This window comes from Vitis riparia, chromosome 16 (genome assembly GCF_004353265.1).
Source record: "Vitis riparia cultivar Riparia Gloire de Montpellier isolate 1030 chromosome 16, EGFV_Vit.rip_1.0, whole genome shotgun sequence".
Lineage (NCBI taxonomy): Eukaryota > Viridiplantae > Streptophyta > Magnoliopsida > Vitales > Vitaceae > Vitis > Vitis riparia.
The window spans coordinates 18,781,268-18,807,862 of record NC_048446.1 but is presented as its reverse complement, the minus strand read 5'-3'; the positions used below and the strand labels follow the sequence as shown (position 1 = coordinate 18,807,862).

Sequence of the window (26,595 nt, the reverse complement as noted above, 5' to 3'; positions counted from 1 at the left end):
GGAGACGACGTCGTTTGGACTTTTTGGAGAAACCCAAACCCTGATAAGAACCATAAGATTAGTCCAATTTCCAGGATGCTTCCAGAGACTAGTGCCAGAAGTCTCCACGCTTTGCACTATGAGTATGGGCCGAATTAGTGGAGTTTTTATTTAAAGCATATATTTTAATAATTAAAATACAATATCTTATATAGTACTTTTGAAATGGTCTCTTCGAAATAGTTTTTAATTTAAAAAATAATAAAATTTTAACTGAAAATAGTATTTTAAAAATTTATTCTAAAAGCAGGTTATTCTAAAAATAAATTAGTGATTTTTTTAAATGACATTTTAAAAAATAATTGAAAATGTGATGAATGTTTTAACAATGTTTGTATTACATATAATTCCGTGATACAGAATGACTAAAAAATTATTTTTTATTTTTATTCTAACAAATAATTTAATAAAATACTTATTTATTCAAATGTTTAAAAGCACGAGTTTAAACATCCAATTTGAAAAGAAAGAAAATAAATAAATGAACTTCAAGGATTTCATAAAGAGAAGTAGAAAAAGGTTATTGCAAACCTAAGAAAATGAAGAAAAATAAATAAATAAATAAATTTTATGATTTATAGGAATGTAATGACCCATTAAAAGGCAGATAGTTTCCATATCTTGAAATCAATGAATAATAAAACTATCTGTTTGGATTTTTTGTGTTAGTCTTTTATAGACTAATCAATTAAGTAAAAGTTGAAAAACTATGATAAGTTTAAAAATAAATAAATTTTATTCATAAAAAATTACCACCTAAGATTTGTTAAGTGTTTGACAAAGTTTTCAAGTTTATTTAATAAAAAACAAAATTTGAAGAATTTTTTACATAAGTGTGTGTTTCCATTTTCTTTTCCTTATATATACCTAACACTAAAAAATAAAATAAAATAAAATAAAACATTTTTTATTTATATTATATAATAAAATATTAATTAATTTTTCATAAAAAGAAAAGTGGGCTTTCGCCTGTCAATTTGAAATAATATAGAAAAAAGAATCCTAAATTTTATAAATATGATTTATCTTCATTTATTTTAAAATATATGTATTTTTTTTATAAGTATTTCTGATTCGTAACACTAATTAACAATTTTTTATCATAAAAATTAATTTAAAATCAATAAAATAAGAAATTTTAAAAATTAAAAATACAATTAAAACTAAAAATATAAAAATAAAATTTTGACTTTGATTTCACTAAAACACACTAGTAGAAAATACAAATATCCAGAGTTGAAAATATAACGGGAGCCAATATTTTATTTTTTAAATTTTTTAGTGTTTTTGTTTTAATTGTATTTAATTTTAACATTTTTTCTTTCCTTAATATTTTTTAGGATTCAAACATAGATTAAGTTGTGATATCCCACATCAGATATGAGATAAAATTATTAAAACTATATATGTATGGACTCATTTTAACCAAGTAGACACGTTTTAAAAACTGTGAGAATTCTTTGACTCAAAATGAACAATAACTGAACTTAGCAAATTAGTAAACCCTGTGATAAACTTTATAACCATTAATTAACAAAATATGATATGTTTCACAAAAGAAAACTTGTACCATATTACTTTGTATATACCAAAATCCCATGGTTTACTAAGGGTGGCCCCTACTACAAGTGAACAAAAACAAATATAAATTACATCATTTAAAAGAAATGATTTAGTTTTCATACGATACAAAGGCAAAACCTTAAAACACTACAAGTGGAAATGATAGGGTGAGTTCACAAGTCAGTAGAAAAGTTTATAAGCATCCTATGCATATCCTTAAAAACCTTGAATTAAACATATAGTAGCGTGCATGATAAACAATTTATAACCATTAGCCAATATGCAATAATGTCAAACATGTATGCATGTTGTTGATGGTTTCATCTCTATTTTGCTTCATTCATCCTCTCACACCTGATAAGCCACTAACCCCCATCAATGTACATATCAATCATTAATGCTCCAAAAGATACTTGGTCATAAATAATGAATATTTCTAAGACTATCACCTAAGGATAAGTTATATTTCATGCCTTTTGGACTCATACCCAAGGGTAGGATCAACCCTATGTCTTTTGAGACTACAACCTAAGGGCAAGACCAACCTATGTCTTTAGGGACTAAAACCCAAGGGCAGAACCAACTCCATACTCCCACATTGGAGTGTCTTCCTAGAGGGCCTTAAAGACTTTCACCTAAGAACCCACGGTCTCACATAAACAATATATCAAAAGATAGTGCCAGCAACTTCTCTTAAACACTTTCCACTTATCAATCTATTCTTTGGATATTATCTGTCATTGTTCCATATTGTTCTTGCAATGCAACCATACCATGAACCATTTCCTCAATATTGAACTCGTGAATCCTCATACCAATTCATATCCAAATATCATTGCAATATTTTAAAACAATAATGGTATAAGAAAGATACATGACACATTGAAGCACTTCATGAAATCATAGTAAAGATATGAAAATTTCAATCAATGTTTCAAGAAAGGAAACAAAGATACACAATAGAATGGTATAAAATTCCCTACCTTACACTAACTTCTCTTTTGCAAATCCTTCTATGCAAACACCCTTAGCTATTATAACGAATTGAAATTAACCAATATAGTTTAGGTTTTCCAGCCATAAAAATTACATAATTAAAGTTTATGACATTTTTCCCTTATAGCTAACTTTAACAATTTAATATTGATAACTTTAATTTCCATATTGTCTAATCTTCATGCTCATGGGTTTTCAAATCAATTTTAAGGTGAATTAAACAATCTTTTCTATGCATACTGATATTCCCCAATTAATTAGCATATATTAATTATTATAATTTTCCTTAAACTTAATCCATTAATAAGCTCCAAGTATACAAATAAACCTAATTAATCATATGATTCATTAATCTATTTTTTTTTCAATTAAAGCAAACTAAACAAACAAGCATGTTGATTCCTTCATCAAAAGATACTTAAATCGAAATACTTAAAACCCTAATTAACTTTTATTTATAATAAAAAATGCTTCTGACTAATTAAATTCGATTTTTAAACAAACGTTACTATTAATTTGCTTCAAAAGATCATTTGGAATTCAAAACTACCAAAATCATTAACCTTGCCTTCTTCTCACCTGGATTCCTCCACTTTCTATCTCTAACTTCTTTCTTTAACCCAATAGATTGCTGTAAAGAGTGGACTAAAAATAAGGGTTGACAACTCTTATAAAGTGGTCCCTAAGCTAGTATGCATGAGGTGGCAAGCGTTAAAGCTGCTAGTAACCACCAATATCCCATATTGCAACTTACTCTTCCACTTGTGATGTTTTATATTTTGCAACTGCTTATCAATCCCTTAAGTTTTCTTAATTCTAACCCAATAAGCTAATACACATGCTTAAACCATTAACTAATCATACTTAACCTTAATCAAAATTCAATTCATAATTAAACAAGATTAGCATTAAAACTAGTTTTAGCCTCTAATTAAACACATTTAAGGTTAAGTACTAAGATAATCATTATTGCTTATTTGATCCATTACTACTAGGTATTATAGCTAGGATCCCATTCAACCATAAGTGTGTAGTGTTTATTCTTATGTATTATCTTAACAATGGTTCATATGGCGTATGAACTTGTGTTTTATACAAAGTGGCATAGAAAATATACAATGTTGGGAATTGAATTATGTGAAACCCTGTTGTTGCCACAAGAGTGGCATCTCATGGTCAAGGTCCTATGGTTTGTGCAATATTTTGTTTATTAGGTAAGATATGAATGATAGCGATTAAGATATCCCGACCTATTAAACTTCACTTGCAATTTCTTTTTCTCTTTTGTTTGAAGTTATTATTTTGGTTATCAGAACATTTAAGGGAAAATGCAAGGGAAGGAAAATGGAAAGGAAAAGTAGAAGAAAAGAAAATTTGAAGGAAAATAAAAGATAGATTTAAAGTCAATAAAACATTATTATGTATTGTTTCAAACTTATTTTATTTATTTTACCCTCTTTAATATAAAGATTAAATAATTTAAAAATATATATATATGGACCCACGTTTTCTATGTGCGCCTCTACTTGATGACAAGACTTATTTTTTATTATGAAAAAATGATTTTCGAAAAAGTTGGAGTCATACTTATTTTTGTTTATTTTTAAAAGGATGACAAAAGAAGAGATAAAACCTTAGAGTGACTCATTTTTTAAAGAAAAACATCTATAAAAATCGAGTCTAAGTCTAGGAGGTTACTTATTGGGAAGGTATCATAAGATAACACACCTCCAAACCTTTAAAAAGTTTCTACTAAAAAGCGGAAAAAATTAAGACAATTGACTAATAGACTATGAATACCAAGAGAAAATAACAAGAATATGCAACATAGTAATGACAATGAAAAGTAAAAGACAAAAAATACTCATAGCATAGCATGCATATCAAAGAAAACAAATAAATCAAGGTAATAAGAGAGTGAACCTCAAAAATGCCTCAAAATTGGGCAACACACTTACATAGAAAGAAAGAATCAATTCACAAGCAAAATGAGCAATATAATATCAAAGTAAGAGTCATCCAATATATGTAACATAAATACAATCAAAATCAAGAGTTAAAGATAGCTAAACTTACATCAAAGTTGACAAATATACAGTAATCATGCAGAGAGATAAGAATAGGACAACTAACATATAGTTACAAAATAAATTTAAATAAAATATCTAAAGGGTGATCATGCTATAAGGAAAAGCTTGTTTAATGTATATAATATGTGTACAATACAAACCAAGAAACAAAGAAGGTTAAAAGCATGCCAAAAGGGATTGCATTAACATATTATTCAAAAGGTACAAAAAACATGGTAACCAACAAATATTTATCAAATAAATGAAAATAAATGGTAAAAGTGTAAAACATATCAATGGTTGAGGGATAAAGTGTATTTAGACCATCTTTATATACTAAATTAGTGGTGAATAGAATTTGACCTACTTCAAAGTATTGAGACTTAAATTATGTTCTTCACAAGTAAAGAGGTGTTTGATAAAAAAAATTAATTTTTTAAAAATGAAAACAAAAGGTGGAACTCACTTTTTTTTTTTAAAGTGTGTTTAATAATGTAAAATTTTAATCATTTAAAATTAAAAATCTATTAAAAATCACTTATTTCATTTAGTAATAAATACTTAGCTAATCACTTATAATAAAACATGGTTAGTAAATTATAAATTTTTATAACTTTTTTGTTCCCTTCTTATCATTTTTGTTGAATTATTTTTATTATTAAATTTTACTTCTTTTAAATTAAAATAATTATATATGTGATGAAATTAAAATTTAAAAATATCTATTTTTATTGATTTTCACTTATGATGAATTTATTTTGAAATAGAATCTTTTATTTATTTTTATTTTTTTTTAATATAATAAAATGAGAGTTTTAAATAGTCTCTATTAATTTAATTTCTAAGAATTACTTTTCATATTATTTATGTTTGTATTATCATTATATATAATAAACTCTATTTTTAATTATCATATTTAATATTATCTAAATAATTATAAACATATTCTTAGAACAATAGCATTAAGAATTAAAAAAAAATTAAATATTGTTTAACTTGTTTTTACACCAAATACCGATTTTTGATAATCGTATATCTTGAAAATAAAAAATGCAAATCATAAAAAGGTGATTAGTAAAAATAGTTATTTTTTAAATAAATTAGTTTGAATTTCTTGTCCCAATTTGAATTTTTTTATTCTTACTCAGTATTAAAACATCTTTGACAGGGAAATTCCCAATTTATTTCTTCAATTTGTATTTTACAATCGAGTGATAGTATTACGACTTCACATCATCTCGTGAATTTATTGCAATTATGATTGAAATGAATACAATTCAATCGATACATACGAGTCAAGTGATTCATATTTGAATGAATTTGGCGAAGTTCACAGAAGCCAAGGCGTCGTATTTGTAGTGATTTGAGAGAAAAGAAAACCAAGCGAACCCAGGCTTAGGCCCATGCTGAGCAAAAGCTAGACGCGGAGACTCGTGGCAAGGTGGCAGAAGCCACACTAAACAACGAATAATGGGTCAAAATGGCCCATCTTTTAAAACAATTGTTGCATCTGGGCAATTTTTGAAACTAATGTTCAAAATGGCCTCCTCTTTGGTGCCACGTAGCCCATGTTATTAAATTTTTATTTTTATTTTTTAGTTGAAGCCGCAGTTGGCAAATGCGGTTTCGTTGTTGCACCAAAGAAGCCCAAGAAAATCCATGCCCCATTCGATTTCCGGGAAAATTCAGCCTCGTTTGATTTCGAGAAAATCCATGCCCCATTCGATTTCTGGGAAAATGCATTCTCGTTTGATTTCCGAGAAAATCCATGCCCCATTTGATTTCCACGAAAATTCATCCTCGTTTGATTTCCGAGAAAATCCATGCCCCATTCAATTTCCGCTAAAATTCATCCTCGTTTGATTTCTGAGAAAATCCATGCAAAACTCCCAAGGAAAACCAAAAAAAAATTGCTTTTCTTTTGCTCTCTGTGTTTTCTGGATCCATTTTAAGGAAATATGAGCACGGGCTGGGAATAGAGAGCAGCTCGGATGGAAGTTGTAGCTCCAACGTCTCCCTCAGTGGCCCACTGGTGGGGCTAGGGTTTTTAATGAAAAATCCACACGCAAAGCACGGGCTGGGAAGAGAGCGGATGGAAGCTTGGGAAAGAAAAAATGCAGCTCGGATGGAAGTTTGGGAAAGTTAAAAATAAAAAAAAAATAAAAAATTACTTTGTATGCTGACGTGGACTAAAATGGTTATTTTGAACAATTATTTGAAAAGTAGGTCATTCTAAACATTATGTTTCAGCGGAAGGCTATTTTGACCCATTACTCCTAAACGACGCCGTTCAGATGTTCGGGAGAACTGAAACGGTGTCGTTTCTGTGACTTTTCTGCAAAAGGTTAACATGTTTGTCCTCCCCTCAGGCACGTGAAGACTCGGATACATTCACACCTTATTGGGACATTCTTCCATGGGGGCAATACCAAAAATTGATACTTATTAATTCATAATCTTATCCAAATATTATTAAAAGTTGCATTTAAGTATAATTTAGTAAGTATTTAAGAGTTTATTAAATAAAAAAATATGTAATTAAATTAAATTAAAAATAATATGATTTGCATCCCATCTACATTATATAAGTTTAATGTCAAAAAATTATTACCTTTGTTCCCAAAAACTTTTCTATTTATAAGAGACTCTTGTACCATGTGTCTTATTCCAAATGAAGGCTAATTTAATAGAAAGATTCCAAAAAGAAACCCATATTAGTAATAACACAGATTCTCATTTTATTACACGTATAAGTACATGAGTAGGTTGGTGCACCAAACACGTTACTCAAGCGATGAAGTTTGTACACGTCACTTGATATGAAAGTTCATATTCTCATCAATACGAGTGGTCCATGTTACCTCAAATTCAATTATTGTCTAATGGTGAAGTTTCGTTCATTTCAATAAATTCACATGAAGTTTGATAAGTTCATATTCCTTTACTATTATTTATTATTTTATTTATCATAATTTATTAACAACTGAAAAGTGAGAAAATCGTGGGGTTTGGTAGTTAGAAAGTTCTAGAAATGTTGAGCATGTAGTCTAGAAAGTTCCAAGTAAATTCTAAATGAAAGGAAAATTACAAAACGAGGGAAGGGTAAAAAGAGGGGCGTATTAAATGAGAGAACGTTTAGATTATTTCCTTGTGGCAACTCGGTAATTTCCGGGCTAAACAATTTCAAAACGCTGCGTTTTGATGTCCAAGAAACGGTAGAAACCAAAAGGAAAAACGATACTTTTGGAAGCTTGTGGCTTGCGCAGTTGGACTTGGCCGATGTTGGGCAAAACGCTGCGTTTCGGAGATTTATCGAGATGGAGTTGAATCCAAACTGGAGATGAACGGAACCACAAAAAATTCAGTGAGTGAGCTTCAACCCTAAGCATCGTCTTCAACCCGCATGGTCTCTGTCATTCCCAGCCCTTCCTCTGAAGCCTTCTACTTCGATCCCGCTTCAATGGCTCTGCCCGGACTCGGACCCTTCGCCACCACCGCCGCCGCTGCCGCTGCTGCAACCACCTCGTCTTTGGAGGATCCGGCTAAGAAGATCCGGAAGCCCTACACTATTACCAAGTGCAGAGAGAAGTGGACCGAGCCCGAGCACGACAAGTTCCTCGAAGCTCTTCAGCTGTAAGACGCTTCAACTCGAATAGGGTTTTGGTTGGGGCGTTTTTTTTATGTGTTTGATTGCGTGTTTATTTGTTTGTTTATCTCTTTGTGTTGAGAATTTGAGGTTACGTATGTGTTTTGATGTGGGAATTTAGGGTTTCGAATTGGGTTTGTGATTGTTTTAATTTTCTCGCCCTCTGTTTGGTTATTGGGAAAAATAAGGAAATGAAAATGTTTAAATTGTTTAGCATGTTTGAGTTATATTTTGTCATTCCCGTCATTTTTGGGAGGACCTAAGAATTGTTGTTTTGGGGGGACTCTTTTGGATGTTCGATTGCAGTTGTGCTGCAGTCAGTGCGAATATGAAAGGGAAAGGGTAGAATTTGTTTGAAATGGAATGCATCTCTCACTGTTACTCCAAATTTTAGATTATTCACAGTATAATGAGACCTCCCGAGCTGTTTCCAGCACAACAATTCCAGTTGAAGTACTAGGATTGACAAGTGAAGAAGAAGGGACAGAAAACTCAGCCTGAATCCAATGTGTCAAACCATTCCTCTGAAGCCTTAGGCCTTAGGCCCAATCCTTCCTATATGGTCTCTACCATTCCCAACACTTTCTCTGAAGCTTTCAACTAGGATTGGGTTTGTCACCACCATGACAACTCTGCCCCAACTTTGTTTATATGAATCCTAAGACTCTACTGATAAGGGTGGGTAACCCCATAAGCAGATAAGCTTGAACCACTGTGATCCCTACGTGGATTTTTTGAAGACAGAGGGAGGGAGGTATACTTGATTAGCTTATCACGGCTTTAAAAAATAGAATCTTGTGCCACCTATTCAAAATTTAGTTTGTCCACAAGTGAGGTTTTGCATAAAAGTCAAATCCATAAGATTGAGAGGACCTGAAAATTAATCCATAGGCATAGGCTCTTTTTGTCTTTAGGAAGGCATTGAAGCTGTATAGGTCAGATTATCATTTGATGGAGCTAGTTAGAGATTGTTTTGGAGAGCATTTTTAATCTTCAAACTAAATTGAATCATCACCAGAATGGGTGTATCTTTTCAGTTTATCTCTCCTTATTCCTAATTAATGGATTAATTTCCAAAAATTGATTTTGTTATTGATTCTACTCAGTTTTGACCGTGATTGGAAAAAGATTGAGGCATTTGTTGGATCAAAGACAGTTATTCAGGTAATCAGGATTGTATAATTATCCTTTTATTATAGACTATGGCACATACCCCAAGAAGAAAAATAAACTTAATGATGCTTTTGCAGATACGTAGTCATGCACAGAAGTACTTTCTGAAGGTTCAGAAGAATGGAATAAATGAACATCTACCTCCCCCCCGGCCAAAAAGAAAAGCAGCACATCCATATCCTCACAAAGCCTCCAAAAATGGTGAGAATTGTTCATTTTAAGCATTCCTATACACAATTCTCATGTGAAGATATCTTATATATGTCATATCTGGCAGCTCCAGTACTCTCACAAGGGACAGGGTCTTTCCATTCTTCAGCTGCTCTACGTGAAACCGGATATGTTCTTAGGCCTGATTCGTCATCAATTCTTAGGAACCCGATCACTAGTGCTGCTGCATCTTCCTGGACTAACAGCAAACCTGCACAAACAGTTGGTTTGTCACATGTGGCAAAAGGTTCATTTATTTATGTGTTCTGACTTCACTAACATTTGTAAATTTATAGTTTCTGGGCTAAAATGGATTTACACATAATTAACATTCTAGTCAATGTTTTTCAGGTGATATGGGATCTGCAGGGCCAACAGTGCCTAATAATTGTTGCAGTAGCACTGAGAGCACTCCAAGAGGAAGGACAACTGTTGAAGCATCTGAGCAAGGGAATCATGTCCATACATTGAGAGGTGATGAAATTTCCATTTATGCAATATATTTAGTTTAAATAATATTTTAATTCAGTGTGAAGAAAAATGGAATGTGCTCTAGAGTTTCCCATTACATTGATTTGGAGGTTTTCCTGTACAGTAAATTGATTTGAAGGTTTAATTGAACCAAAAAAGTTTAAATTCCTCGAATTATAAAAACCAAATCAGTACACCTGTTAGTCTTGCAGCTTTCAAGTGCCAATTCAAGTCAATGCCCCTTGCTATACTTGTGTTGCTAATTGCCATTCTCATTAAGCATTTGTTACTAAAGAAGTGGAATTAACTTTTGAAGTAGTATCGAAGGAATTTCAAAAACGCCAATTATTGTTAGGACTTAGGAATATATCGTAATGGGAGTTTGAGATCATCGCATCCTACATTAAGATTTGATGGCATGGCCACTACCTCATGATTGAGAAAATAGAATGTAGCTTTTCAGGTCTGACACCTTCACCTTGTATTCAAGCTTGAAAGACCTGCAGTAATTGAACTGAATAGTTGTACTGGCAAGCATAATCTAGAAGCAACTGCTGAAATCTTCTCACTGTTAAGTTATGGGAGCTGCACTCACTTTATCTGATGATGGACTTATGACTGATGTTTACATTTTCCTCTTAAAACTTATGGTGGATCCATTGTGAAAAGGTTGAAATGTTGCTTCTTTTTTTACTTTTCTCATTTAATTGTAGTGTTAAGGACTCTTGTACCATTTGAATTCATGTAATTTATGAAAGTCCTGCAATGTTGGGGGAAGAGAGATGGTTTGCAATGGGGTCCAGTTGTGGTCGGAAGTCCCTCTTTGGATGGTGCAAATAGATCTGAGGCTTGGTTGTAGTAATGTGAAGGTTAGGGATGAAGTGGGTCGTCCATGTGCTATGGAGAAGGTGGGTAAGGAAGGCATGCATGTGGCAAGTACGGTAAATTATGTGTCACACTAAGGTGAAATCTGCTAGGGTTTACTATAGAAGGTAAACTATGCGTCATACATGTGCTAGTTTTAGGGGAGATGATAGAAAGGGAAGTTGAGGGGAGTTTTTGCCTTTTTGGAAAGGGGGAATCCTTGGTGATTGCCAGTGTATAGGAGAGAGGCTGGTGAAGATGATTTTACAAGATGGGAGGTGAATAGAGTTTTTGAAAAATGTTGAGAACGACTTGAATGGCCATGAGGAAAAGGTCCGCCCCAGCAAAACTTAGGTGAAGGCTAGTGGAGATTGGAACTCCCAATGATCTTTGAACAGGCACTAGAAGGTTCGGTGGGTTTTAAATGCTCTGTTTGTGTTGGGCTCCGGACAGCAACTAAAGGTATCCCAACACCTAAGCAGGGCTCAACGTGGCTCAGCTCAAGCATGTTTCTACAAAAGGAAAGCTTGGAGTGAGCCACAATGAGATGGCTCTTTTTTATTCTAGTTGGTTTAACAACAAATTGGTAGCTTTCAATAGATTTGTGGGAATGCTGGCCCAACTCAAGCAGGCTATGTATCTGCAAAAGGAAAGCTCGGAGTGAGCCACGATGACACGGCCCTTTTTATTTTAATAAGTGACATGGCCCTTTTTTATTCTGGATGGTTTAACAACAAATTGGTAGCTTTCAACAGATTTGTGGGGATGTTGGTGACTAGGTTCAAAAGGGATATCCTAGCCCTAATTAGGAAAAAAGAGGGGGTTTAAAAACAGAACTTATTTTGGGATGAGAAATGGAAGAAGAGTGAAATTTTAGAAGGATACTTGGTGTCATGACACAACGCTAAGTATCTCTTTCCTATCATTGTTCGTCCTAGCCAACTCAAAGGATGCCTGGGTTGTGGATATTTGGGAGAAAATAGGAGGGGGAGGGCAATGGAATCCATGCTTCTCAAGATGTTTTAATGATTAAGAGTTAGAAAGTATTAAAGCCTTTCAACAAAGCTACTAAAATATTCAATGAGAGACATGGAAGATAGGTTTGTACGGAAGGAATGAAAGGGTGGAAGCATTTCATTCAAAGCTTTCTACTCTTGCTTGGAGCCAAAAAGAGAAGTAATTTTTCTAGTAATAGTGTGGAATCTGGGGATGTTAACAAAAGTAGGGTTCTTTGCTTGGAAAGTAGCTTGGGGAGGATTTTGACTCTAGATCAACTACAAAGAAGAGGATGAACTTTGGAAAATAGATGCAATCTTTGTAAAGTAAATAATGAATCAATTGATCATTTTCTTCTTCATTGTGCTAACATGATAATTTTATAACCCTTATTATTTTCATTGTTTAAAGTTGAGTGGGTGATGCCTGCAATGGTAAGAGAACTTTTATTAATTTAGCAAGGGACTTTTGGGGGAAAGAAGCATGGAAAGTGGCTCATTTGTGCTTATTTTGGACCTTATGAAAGGAGAGAAGTCAGAGAGCTTTTTATAATTCTGATTTGGTGGACCAAGCTATTTTATGATTCTTTATGTGCATGTTTTTGGAAAGGGTCAGTGCATTTAGGTTTTAGCTCAATGTCTTTATTTGATTTTATTGATTAACTGGGTTGTAAGTGAGGCAAGGGTGCTGTTTTTTGTGTATCCCTCTTCTTTTTTGGCCTTAGGTGCCTTTTATAATATACTTTTATGCGCCTTACTTTAGGTGCTTTTAATACAATTGCTTTTGTCCATCAAACAAGAAGCATATGAAGTTGTGGAGGAGAACTCCTTTATGCTGTTTTGGATTATTTGCAAGGAGAGGAATGGTAGAGATTTTGTCCATGAAGAACAACCGAATCAAGCTCTCGATTTTTATTTTATCATTTTTTATTTTTTATTTTTTATTTTTTATTCTTTTTTAATTTGTTAAGATGGTAAGCTCTCAAAATCTTTTACTAATGGTCTCTTTGACTTTGGGTTAGAAAGTCTTTAGACAGTGCCTCTTATGTCTATTTTAGATTTTGTTGATTGGTTGGACTCTTTTTAATGTGGGAGATATGCTTTTTGTCTCTCCACCTATTTTGCCTTTTTGACACCTTTGCATACTACCTATGTACTTTGATATGCCTTATTTTGATTAGGTGCTGTTTATAATATTGTGTATTTTAATCTGTTGCTTTTGCCTGGCTTAGTTTTGTTTTCCTTGTGTATTCAGAAAGCTTATGCCTTTGATTAAAAATATTTGGACGGCTTATAAATTTCTTAGAAAGTTGCTTACAATTCTTATCTATCCTATTTTGTTCATACTCTTACTAACATATTAATATCCCTTTGCTTGATGCAGTTCTGCCTGACTTTGTTCAGGTATACAGATTCATTGGCAGTGTTTTTGACCCTAATTCTACTGGCCATTTACAGAAACTAAAAAAGATGGATCCAATAGATGTTGAAACAGTATGTATTCTTTTGAAACCTACACCATTTTGATTCTTGTATGTAATGTAGTAGACTTGTCATGTTGGGTAATTCTTGGCACAGAATAGTGCTTAATTTCGAGGCATCTTCAATTCTTTTATGGTATGAGACTATTTACCAGTAACAAATGTACCAAGCACTAAATATTTTTAATGTGTTTTGGAATCTCCTTGTTTCATTGAAAGTAGCTTTTTTCTTTTTCATTGTTTTTCATTTATATACCTCGATCTATATTTTACTGTGACACTTGGGAAATAGGGTCCCATTAGTTTTGGGGAAAAAATATCTGTTAGATTGACCTGTTAAACTTCAGAATTGGCATGAGATGATAGTTATGTAATGTTCTTGTAAACCTTAAATTTTCTCAACTAATCTCTGGTTTGGGCAATTTGTTTGTTTAGATAATGAATTTACCCATAGTTTTGAACCTGTAAAATGTGTTGTCTATCATTTTTCTATTTTTCTGCATCATGTGTCATGTGATTTACTTGGATATGGAGTTGGAAATTAGAAGATCAATTTATTCTCACAAGAATAATTCTGTTTATATGCTTTCATATGGATAATTTTAGTGTACATGGAATAAGAATTTCTCATGATACTCATTTAGACCCACTGCTATTGTCATGATGTCACTGAATGTTAGAGATTGATCACTTTGATTATTATTGTTGATTGTTTTAGTCATCATGGACTGGATACTGTAGATTTAGCTGGTTCAACTGTATAATCAATCAGATTTTTTTCTAAAATGAAGTCATGACAGAATGGATGCTGTAGATATGGCTGGCTCACTGTACAGATCAACTTATGTTTCTCATACTGTGAACATAATAATTTATTTATCTATGTATTTATTGGGCTTCTGTCCAGGTGTTGCTGTTGATGAGAAACCTCTCCATCAATTTGACCAGCCCTGATTTTGAGGATCATGTAAGTGGCCATTTTCACATGGTTCTTGTATTCAAGTTTCTTGATTCTTAATTATTCATCATATTGTGAAAGATGCAGCACCTCACTGGTAAAATTGCATATTGTGATATTAATTGAATCAGAAGATAAGCCCTTTGCCTTGTGGAAGGTTCTTAGCATCTTATGAGGTCTCAGCATGGCTTGTCTCCCCTAAAACTGTTACATTATTGGCCTAATTGGTCACTTGAGGCCACCATATATTTGCTCTTGACAATTTGGAACAATTCAGGCCAATGTTGTGCTGTTTGATATGGAGGATGTGATTTTTCTGTATTTATGTCAATGAATTGAAGACAGCTGACCATGCTTGGTACTGACCTCATATAGCGTTCACAACACCTAGCTCTGCCTGCTGGTGTGTCATTCTATTCAGTTTTTGGGGATCCAACATGACTTTATTTTGTTCTTTTAAAGTTCCTGCATGATATGCATGTTGGTACAGTGAAATGACATCAAATCCTCAAAGCACACAGAAAAGAAATACTACTTCCTTGAGCCATTACATTTGTTTGGCTCAAGTTGGTGTATTAAGGCCAGAATATAGGGAAACAGGTAGGGGTATGAAGAGTGGCATAGTCAAATTACCCATCCAATTCCAGTGATATGATTACTTATTTGGATTTGGACTCAAAAAGTTCTCTTCCTGGTTTATGTTATTAAAAAGGCCGCATTCTTCAAAAATTATGTTGAATTTAAAACAGTTAGTTTATTTAGTTTATCATTCCTACATGATCATAATACCTTTGTTATATGTGTTGATGCAGAGAAAATTGCTTTCAACCTATGAGATCGACTCAGAGACAACTAACCATGGTGTTGAGAGTAATAAAATCCTTCAGGATGACCAAACCAAGGACAGAGCTCAACTTGGGTAAGGATAAGAAAAACACTTTGTTCTTTCTTTGTTAGCTGAGATTGGTATGCTTGCTTCCATCCTCCATTCCTGCACTGACCAATACTGATGTTATACACATAAAAATGGCAGGACCAAAGACAAAGATGAATGAGAGCTTCAATTGCAACCAAGCACCGGCAAAGCTTTTTACCTTCCCATTCTGGTGCTATTACTTCCTGTCATAATGCCATCAGCTGCAGAGTTTCTCAGTGCATTTTCACCATGTTGGTGTCATGTATATACTGAAAAAGGAAACAAAACAATGTAGCGCGGGAATGTAAAGCCGTTTCAAGTTTTTTAATGAAAGCTTATTCTGTAGAGTTGGCTGAAGCTAATCCTGTAGAGTTGGGCTCCTGTATATTCAAGTTTTGGGTGAAGTGTTTTGGTTCTGGGTTTCTGTAATATAGTTTCCATATATTGTGCTACTGTAGAATCTTGTCTGAAAGCTGACACATGTGTATCTTAGGATATTAGCTGACCTTGAGTTTGGTTAGGACTTAGGAGGAAGAGGTATACCGCATCTCTCCATGGAAAATGTGTTTGTGCTTTGCCTTTTGAGTGTTGAGAACGTATTATATTACAATGTTGAGTCAATTTATCAGCTTGTGCAGAATAAAAAATTATGAAAATATTGCTTCAATTGTGCAGAGCCATTGTGCTTCATATTTTATTATTTTTTTTCAAAAATGAGGATCTCTTATTTCTGGGTTTTTTTTATTTTTTATTTATTTCTGAAGATAAAAAATAATAATTTATTTTACATCAAATATAAGGGTTTGGTAAATATTTTTAAAAGATAATTTTTTTGAATAGTTTTTGAAAATTATTTTCTAATTTTTATAGAATAAAAGTGTATTTGAAAATTTAAAATAGTTTTAATCTGTTTTTAATATTTTTAAATATATTTTAAAAATAATTTTTAATTATTTTATATGTTTGTATAATTATTTTAAAAAAATAAGTGAACAAAATAAAAATGATTAAAAGATATTTTTTGAAAATATCATATGTTATATTTTTAAAAATAAAAAATATTTTTTAGTTGTCAAATATATTTTTTGTATTTTTTATTTTAAAGAACAGAAAACTGTTTCAAACACTAAGAATTTTAGAGATTTACATAAAAAATAATCATTTTCTAGAATTAGTTTTATAAAAAAAAAATGGGATATTTAATTAAAAAGGGTCAAATATGACCCATTTTATAAAAATGATTCTCATCTTTTTAAAACAAAATGAATAATATTTTTAAAGAGTGGGGAATATTTTGACCATTTAGCATAAATATTTCTAAAAAATTTATCTGTGATAGAATGGAAGACCAATTGAAGTCCTTGTGTTTTAGTATATTCTTCAAGCAAATCAATGGGGACTTGTGTCTGAGCGCTAAGTTCCTTGAACAAACCACCAACGATTTACCTGACAAATATAATAGCACACTGATGAGACTTTTAAGATGTTCTGTTCTCCTCTGCCTTTTACAAAATCAAAACCTCCATGGATTCTAAGTGTTCTGTGTAGAGAAGCATTTAAATTACTATTAACTAATACCTAACAACCACCCGAAATTGAAACAGTAGCTGGTAAAAGAAAAAAAAATGCATTCCTTCTCTGTCACCTGCTTAAAAAGGGCACTTCAATAGTGGCAGGATTGTAGCCATTTGTCATGGCAATAGGGAATAATTCAGTTTTTCCCTGATCATGAACCCTTGTGAGAACAGTTCTTTCGTCCTAACAAAACTAAGAGTTTGTTTGACAATGCTTTAAGAAAACGCTTCTAACATTAAAAAAAAACGTTTCAAAGAAGAATGATACGTCTGGCAAAATTTAAAAAGTTAAAAAATCACTTATCATAATTCTTCTAAAAACACTTTAAGGAAAAAACAATTCAAACAAAAACACCCCAAACATACTCTTAAGAATTGAAGTGCTTAAAAGAAATCACCTGTTAATTCACAAAAACATGGACCCAATTGACCATGTCAATAAGACTCATCATCCCAAGTAGCCTGTAAAAGTCCTGAAATGCACACATGATGAAGAAACCCAAGCAAGTTGCCTAGAAGAATTCACGGGTTATGAAAAAGAGTTCCTCTTCTTATTTTTTTCATTGTGTCTCTATACCCATAACTACACTAATGGTTATCTGCAAAGGAAACACTAAATGCTTAACTATGTTGCAACAGTCTGGAAAATTAGGTAATTCAATATAAACACTAGGGGAAGGACTTGTGAGAAAGAGTTCCCTCATTGTTTCGGTTTATCTATCCACATAACCAACCCAGTTCCAACTATTGTCTTGCAAAGAGTCTTGAAAATTAGCTAGATTAATATAAGCATTGCTGCAAGGAGTTGTGATCAATGCAACCCCGTTACCTGCCAATTTCATCCTACTGTCCATTCCAAAATCCCATATTGAACTGCTTGTTATAGGTCCCTTGACCACGGACACGGGGAGTAAGAGGGCGCATCTGCCTCCCTCTCCTTTCCATCTCAATGGGCATGTTGAATGCCGCATCCACAGTGAAAGGGTGCATCTGCTTTGCACTCTGTTCTGTTTCCATGGGCTTATTGAGTGTTGCACCCATGGCAAAGGGGTGCATCTCACTGGGTATATTGAATGTCTCATCCACAGCATAAGGGTACCTCTGCCTTGCTCTTGATACCATCTCAATGGGCCTATGGAATGCACCTGAATTGCTTTTTCCACGAACAGCAGGAGCTACCAACACCACAAGAAATTGTTAGCAACCATCAGAAGCCATATATTGAATACCCTATTCTGTCATGAATAATGATCCAGAGATCAAAACCACAATAAAAAAGTAAAAATAAAATTCAGCTACTAAGAAAATTAATGGCATTCTAGGTGTATTTTTGTATGGCAAAAGACAACATCTTCAGTAAATTTCCACCAAATACTTGGTCATCCATATTGTTATCTCTGATTCCAGACTTTTAAGAGGTTGGAATTGCATGAAGAAGGCAACAACATGGTACTATTTCCACAAATTCATTGATCCCTTGATTGGGAATGTGTAGTATATAATTAGATAGAAGAGAGGGTCAATCAAGGCTATTCACATCCAATCTACCAAGAGAATGAGGTGGTGGAAAAGGATATCAATAGATTGTGAGTGCTTTACCTGTATTTGCCACTCCAAAGCCCCCATACCTAGGTTGCTGATGATGTTGGGGAAACCTTTGCAAATTCAACTTAGGTTGATTAACAGGAAAACCATCTGGCATGTGTTGTAATGAATTATGAACTGGATAATCAAACCTTGTTGGCGCTGCAGGAGTGTAGGCAAAAGATTGGGGATGAACATTCTCAGAGGTGTAATGGGGGGTTCGAGGACTATGGCGATAGTTTTTCCAACCCATGGACCTGGTTTGAGAACTCAGTTGAGGAGAATCTAACAGAAAATTAGATGGCCTCTGTGGATCCATTCGAGAGTGTTGAAATTGTGGGTAAGATTTCTGTGCATGCAGATCATGATAAGGAGTCTCTGAGCCCATTATGCCACACAAAGAACGAAGGAAAGGTGAACCTTCCAAACTTGGTATGGCAGATCTTTCATCACCGAGGACATGATTTAGATCTGCTAGTTGTACAGCAATATTATCAGCTGGTGTAGTAAAATTTGGTTCAAGTGAATTCCAAGTGGGCTTAAACATGGAGTATTGAGGGATTATCGGATCATCCACTGTAATCAAACTGTCCTCTTCAGGCAGACATAATTCAATTGTTGAACCATCTTTTCCATCAAAGCCTTCAGAGCCTGTTCGAGTTCCCTCTATCAAATTAAACTCACCCAGCTTAGAAAACTCTGAGGCCACCATGTCTTCAGAACTAATCACAATGGATCTACCACATTTATCAACAGCTGGATGAGAAAACTTATTGGGAGCTGCCGCCAGATCTTTCAGGCTCACCTCGTTTTGTAATAAAGAAAGAAGATACTGAGATGAGCCATTATCATTGGCAGAATTTGGTTGGTCATCCTTTGCATAAAGACTCCAGTTTTGCACAGAATGATTCTGAGTTGAATTATTTTCCTTCATATCAGAGAGAATAGATTGTTCAAGGTCCTCACATGTAAGAACTGCTGGAGTAACAGAAGGTTTATTGCAACTAACTAACTGCCCAGAGATTCCCTCTGTACCAAAAGTCGAGGTAGGTATTATAGGTTTGCAGGTAAGTTGATTTATTTCAGAAAAAAAGTTTGGAAAGTTGCGATCATTGACTTCTGCTGTCTTCACTCCAGACACTTGGGTTCCACCTTTCTCTTTACTAGACAAGATAACTACAGCTGGTTTCTTCTCTGAAATGAGGTGTGAATCCAAGAGATTAAAGGAAGAAAAAACTCATTTAGTTAAAATAAATAAATAAATTCTGAAATATTGAAGCACCCCTAAAAGCATACCTTCTTCACAAAGCAGATGAGCAAAATTGGAAGAATGTACCATGGAGCTCCCAGGGCATTCAGCTTTAGCATCATCATGCTGATGGAGCAACAAAACTGAAGGATGTCAATTTTTAATAGAAATCATGATTAAGAAATCATACAACTGTTAGTGACTAGAAACATACTTGCAGAAAGATAAGAAATTAATAAGCTGGAAATCTAGAAATGCAAAAGCTGGAAATCTATGATACAAATACTACAGTGATGGACTACCACTTTTTACTACATTCTGTTTGTTATTCATCTTAATGTTTCTACATCAGCCTAACAGCTTGTATCATAGAACAACGAGAACTCTTTCCGCCTTTTCCCTGTTAAAACCATGACCATAAACCTTGCAATATGGAATGTGAAAAACTGCTGGATAAAAATTTAGAGTAGATAAACCAACAAAAGGAGACATCAATACTTACAAGAGGCTATCACAGCATCAGAAGTATCATACCCCATTTAAAAATCAACTCTATATGCATGAGTTGAGAAGTAATTAAGAGGAATAGAAGAGCATCAATTCTATCTGCATGATATTTTCAACAAGCACGTCTAAGTATTAGCTCACTACCTCTGATAAAGGGGAATGGGCTAAGGGTTTTGTTCCAAGATTCTTCTCCAGGATCTTGTTGGAAAAACCTGGGGGTATAACAGGTCTGGATGCAGGAAGCCGTGCAGGAAGAGAAACCTCTGCAGGATCATTAGTTGAAGCTGGCAGTATCAGACACTCCTCTGATCCATTGATTGTATTCACTATACTATTATCATTTGCAGAATCCTTGAGTAGTGTGCTATTATCTGGGTCAAAATTTTCTTTATGTCCATCATCATTTTGTTTCTTCTGCTCTTGAATTGGTTTTTCCTGTTCCTTCCTCATCAACTCAAATGAAACTGAGTAGAAGATGTTAATGTTAGCAATAGGAGGCCCATTAATTGAAAGGAAAAATGCATCACTAAAACAAAAGGCAGAAGCAAACAAACAGGAAATTTACCTCTTCTCTTTTCTTCCTCTGCTGTCTCACGATCTAGATACTCAGCAGAGCCAAAGGTTTCATCATTGTACAAGTCTATATTCTGCTTCCCTAAGCCACATACAAACTGAAAGAATAGAACTTATTATAATTATTGACCAGATGTCTGTAACTTAAAGTTCAGTTAGTTCCTTTTTTCTTCTGAACTGAGAAAAGTTGGGGGGGAGGGGGGGTGGAAAGAACATATTTCCCATAACATGCAATCCAGAATTATAGACATTATATGCAGATGCTGATTATTCTAATGCTTTGGCATGGAAGAAAAATATAGTGCCAGCAGACCTCAAAAGGGCGTAAAGGACAGTATGGTTCTTTATGTCTATTGAGTTGATAAAGACCACTTCCTTGAGCTGTTGGAGCTGAAGCCCTAGATGCACCTGCATATACTCTTGGAAAAGCAACATTTCCCAAAACCCCATCATACTGAAATTTTTGCCAAGGACGTCGATATTGTTTAACGTTCTGCTGTCCAGAATCTGCATAATGATGTGAATGGTTCAACAAGCCACAAGAGCCAAATAACTCTGACTTCCATTAGGTAATTATCAACGAGGCAGTCAGGATAAAACCAAGGAAATTTCTATCTTTATTTGAATCATGTAGGATTGAACAATGACAAAAGAATATATAAGCCATTTAATAATGTAAGCACATATAACATATCATTCTATAAAATCTTAATTATCTTGAATGGTAAGTCAGATAATTGAGCACATTACATAGATGTACAGGGCAATTAAGGTGGTTGGGTCCATATCTCAACAGGGACAGACAGCATTTTTAAGCAAACCACAAGTAAAATCTTATTCTTCCAGTTCTTTGTAGAAGCACAAACTTATGTTATCACTGCAAGTCCTCAGAAATTCAAGCTTTTTACCAAGGCCTTCTGCAACATAGAACAGATCCTTAATATGGTACAATGCATAGAGTGGTAATGATCAATGTCATGAAGACAAAATCTAGTCCATTGCCTCAATCGTGTGATTTTATTGTGAACTGCCCCCAGCCTCAGAAGTTCCCGTCATGAACTACTCAAAAATGTTCAAAAGTGGAATGGATCTTTTCCATCATAAGTCCACGACACAGATGAAGTACTGAAACAATTATGAAATTTCACAAAATGACACTAGGAAGTTCAAATAAGAACCATCCTCAAATCAACACCTAGATCCAGGAGAAATGAGAGAGAAACTAAACCTGGGATAGAACCTTGGAGATCCATCCAGGCGATTGCAGAATCACCTATGGTTGGGTCTGGATTAATATAATTCCTTACTCTGTTTATACTTATAATATCACTCTAAGTAGAAATTCTGCTTTATACACCTTTGATATAAAAGGCTACTAATTAACACTCTTTACAATTTTATAAAAATATAATCTAACACTACAACTAGAAAAAACCTAAAAAATTCACTTAACAACTTAATTAATTACTAAATTTGGAGTCAGTAACTAAAAGAAGCTATAATTCAAATCTTCTAACAATTAAAACAAACTATAAGAGGGCAGGCAGTAAATGCACATGAAAGATGGTATCAAAACCAAGAGTGGTTGGGGGTGGGATTCATGAGATGTTCAGAGAATCATTTCCGATTATTTCTAATTTTCTTTGATGTTCAAAAACAAGTCAAGCAAAAATGGGTCCCAGATTAAAAGGATCAAATACACATATGTGCTCATAATTTGACAAGAAACCATAAGGGCCACATTGACATTCAATGGAACTAGGGTCCAAAAATGCTAACTTTTACACCGTTAAGGTCATCGTAAACCATAGCATCAAATATTCTCAAGTACAATCCAACATGCTCAGACAAAAAACCACAAATACAGGACCAATTCCTGCCACTTAGACATTGACAAACGTCAACCTAATGCCAATATGGCAACAGTACATGGTAGATGCAGAACAACAAAAGAAGACTAAGAAGTCATATTTGGCGTGATTCAACATGCGACAAAGTGTAGATAGAAAAAACCCAAGATACCCAAAATTCCTTCTCCAGGAGCCTGCATAACTTTCAAACGTGGAAAATAAACTTTTGTTCTGTTTATGCATAATAATGAACCAAATACAAACTAATAGCAACAAGACCATATGACGCTTGTTTACTTATCATCAAACGTAAATATTAACTCTTACGCATATGGTGAGATTGCTGCTATACCCACTGAATAAAAAGAGAGTTTAGAAAAGAAAATATCCTGAGCCAGTGAAAGCACTTATCCATCGATCCATCTAAACAAAAGCACTATCCCCATCTTACCATGTAGAGGGCAAGTCGCATATGGAAGCTATATTAACGTAACTAGTAACTACAAAGACCATAATAAATTCAATGTTGGGCTGATCATGTGCATAGAGGTATTGATTGAGTTACCTCGTAATACTGATGTTGTTGAGTTAACTTTTAAACTTCATGTGCATAATCAGTGATGAAGTTGAGAAATGTGAGACCTACAACATGGAACTAACTATTTTATGTTTCTGATCTTAAGAGTGAGAAATGGAGCCACATGTTAACAGTTATAGGCTTCAACACATATTTGTGACCAAGGTCTCACAAATCCACCACAAGAAAGGTCTGATGAAGCCTAGATTCTTAAACTAAAAGCCATGAAGGTATGCTCATATACTATAAACTTAATTCATTAAAAACTAAACCACATGGAACAGTTTGTGGATATCCTGTTTCACCATCTCACCACACTTAGGATCTTTATTTAGGCCAACAAGTTTCTATACCACTTCATCTCATGTTGTTCAGGCTTTGTCCTCATCATTGTAGCTCCTTCCTCCTTACCTGTGTAACTCCTGATCCTTGTTGCAGATGACAAAACAAACTTAGCTTTCATTCTGTCACCAGCTCTAATACAAACTCAACTTTTTCCTTTCTTTAAGAGATCTAACATCAGCTACAATATCTTAGTAGATTACAAAGCACCCCAGATTTATTTAAGAACCACATATTAAAAGGAAAAACATTTCCATCTGCATATTCCTCACAACACTACATAGATAACCACATGTCATGATTGATAATTAAGTCTGAATCAACTTGGACCAATCATAATTTTTTTAATAAAGTAACGTACACAACAACATATTCCATACTCAAAACTCACCTATGAAAATTATTCTAGGTTAAAAAATGTCAAAATGCTGTCTTAAACAGAATCATGCTGCAGGAGTATCTGAAAAATGCATAGACGTAAGTGATGAAGAGAAAATGAAAGAAAAAAAAAATGCATTAAAGAGTTAATGGTAAAATGAGAATAACTCAACCCACACACCTGAATTATGGTTGGACTGTGATGAAGCATATACACTGCTCTTGAAACTATGCAATGACTGATTAGAAGCTACTCTTTGACATTCTGACATGCCACTGATAGGATCATTAAATTCACTGTTCCATAGCATTTGAATCAGAACTATACAGACCCCGAACCCGTAATAGTAAAATAGTAATCGAAATGCAAACAAATCAATGAATTCAACAGCAGCAGCAACAACAATTGAGCCAACGAAATAATGTGGCTTCTTACCTTAGGAGGGATGAATCAAATCCACTTGGTAAATTTTTGCATTCATCTAGCTCAGCTAAAGATAAAAGAAAATCCCTTGCATATGAAATCCTTGACTGTCTGCATCATTAAAACAAAACCAAACAATAATTTTCCATTTGGTTGCTAAGAAAATGCTGGAAAAAAAAATAAACTAAAATTTGGAGTTTAAACTTTTTATTCTTTCGCGAACTCAAAAACCAAAATCCTCCACCCCACTGAACCTTAAAATTCTAAATTTCATTTTCTCAACAACCAAACAGCCGATATAGCAGAAGCTGCAAAACAAAACCATCAGCTTAATGCACAAATCACAACAACAAAAAAAATAAGAATAGCTAGAATTACTTTTGAGTTCCTTCAGAGGTCTCATCCGGTTCCGACCTTCCCGGGGAACACCGATCTTGATTTTCTGAGTCCATTTTTCTACGAAAAAAAACGCTACCAAAAGAAAAATCTAATCACAGTGTCTTTGCCTACAATTGCTTACTTCTCTACAAAGCCAAGTTCAATCACCTATCAATGCTACCATCTCTGTATTGAATACAAAGCCCTAGAGAGATTCACATGTACACACTAACATTGAGTTGTGGTGTTATGAACACTGTGTATATCAACACTCCATAGAGAACAACAAACACGGATTTTCCAGAATTGAAGTGACAGTATATGTAAGTTTTCTAAAAGGATTCTCTCGGGAAAATTCATAGGGCTTTCTCATGCAATGTGTGTTTGGTAGAATAGAAAATATGAGAAAATCAAAGATGTAAGAGAAGAGGATGTGGAGCCAGGTCCAAGGCCCACATGGATTACATGCCCAGGGAGCGAGAAAGTTGTAGCATATATATATCTATAGGGAGGAAAACCAAAAAAACAAAAATAAATAATAATAATAATAATTAATTAATTAATTAAATTTTTAATTTGAATTTAATGTACATAATTGAAATTTTGGCTATTGCGAAGACACGTTTGGTAACTATTTTCAAAAATGGTTTGAAAAAATAGTATTTGAAAACTATTTTATGATATTTCGTAGGATAAAAGTCTATTTGAAAACCTAAAATATTTTTAATACTTTTAATATATATTTAAAAATATTTTTATATTTAATGTTTTATTTTTAATCATTCTATAAATTTATATAATTATTTTTAAAAAAATCCTTAAAAAATAATTTTTTGTTGTCTTTTTTATTTATCAATTATTCTTAAAAATAATTATCAAACAGGTCCTAACTTGTGTTTCTAATAAATTGTCTTATTATCATAAAAGACATAAATTTCATATTAAATTTTATCATAATAATTAAAATAGTATTTATTTTCATTTTTCATTCTTATATCCCAATCATCAAAATAGCCCAAATAAGTATAATAATCTTATAATTATCCTTTAAATAATTAATTAATTTATGTTTATTAATTTAAAATTTTAGAATAAAATATAAAATAATATTTTTACAATGAATTTAATTAAAATCTTATTTTTAATATCCCTATAAATTAATAATTATTTATTTTTTATGTTTTATATAAAAAATAAAAAAATAAAAAACATGTTTCTTTTTCTTTCTACCAATGAAAATAAAGAACATGTATTATTCCTTTTAATTGGTATTAAATTTTTTTATTTTTGATAAAAACATGAAATATAAAAGAATTGTTAATTTCTCTTACTCGCTAAAAAAAAAACAATTAATATAAAATGGAAAATATTTTTAATTTTCAAAAATTAATTTTTTGTATTAAAAAAACCAAAATGATTATTTATGTCCAAGACTATAAAAATCCATTGAGTGTTACAAAATAAAATTTTTAATTAATTTTAATTGAGATTCACCATATATGTCATTGTTTTATAAAAATAAATATAAAAATAATTTATTTTATCAAAATATTTCAAAAATATATACCAAGGTATGTCAATAAAGTTTCATTGGAGATGTGTTGATGAAGAGAGATTACAATTTCTAATCGATTGACCAATTAGGTTATTATTGAAATAATAAGACATTCAATCATCATTAGGAATTACAATTTCTAATAGTTTTTATTGACTCCTTTAGCTAATAAGGGTGTAAATGAAAATTAAACAATCGATAAAACTAATCCAAACGGATTAGA

The 26,595-nt window shown here is 33.0% G+C and overlaps 2 protein-coding genes across 2 annotated transcripts; one reads left to right on the top strand and one right to left on the bottom strand.

The window, feature by feature from the left end:
• Positions 1-7,926: 7,926 nt before the first annotated feature.
• Positions 7,927-16,048, top strand: LOC117933587 (protein REVEILLE 6). Its single transcript, XM_034855019.1, has 9 exons — positions 7,927-8,300; positions 9,420-9,477; positions 9,564-9,687; positions 9,764-9,943; positions 10,048-10,170; positions 13,411-13,520; positions 14,415-14,474; positions 15,278-15,384; positions 15,499-16,048. The coding sequence occupies exons 1-9, from the start codon at positions 8,071-8,073 to the stop codon at positions 15,518-15,520; spliced, it is 1,014 nt and encodes a 337-aa protein (XP_034710910.1). The 5' UTR covers positions 7,927-8,070; the 3' UTR covers positions 15,521-16,048.
• A 1,431-nt stretch (positions 16,049-17,479) lies between these two features.
• LOC117933586 lies at positions 17,480-25,262 on the bottom strand. Its single transcript, XM_034855017.1, has 9 exons — positions 24,818-25,262; positions 24,452-24,550; positions 24,197-24,312; positions 21,182-21,375; positions 20,861-20,966; positions 20,440-20,759; positions 19,836-19,914; positions 18,555-19,733; positions 17,480-18,130 (listed from the first exon to the last, which is right to left on the bottom strand). Exons 1-9 carry the CDS (start codon positions 24,889-24,891, stop codon positions 17,799-17,801), a joined length of 2,499 nt encoding a protein of 832 aa, XP_034710908.1. The 5' UTR covers positions 24,892-25,262; the 3' UTR covers positions 17,480-17,798.
• Positions 25,263-26,595: the final 1,333 nt, after the last annotated feature.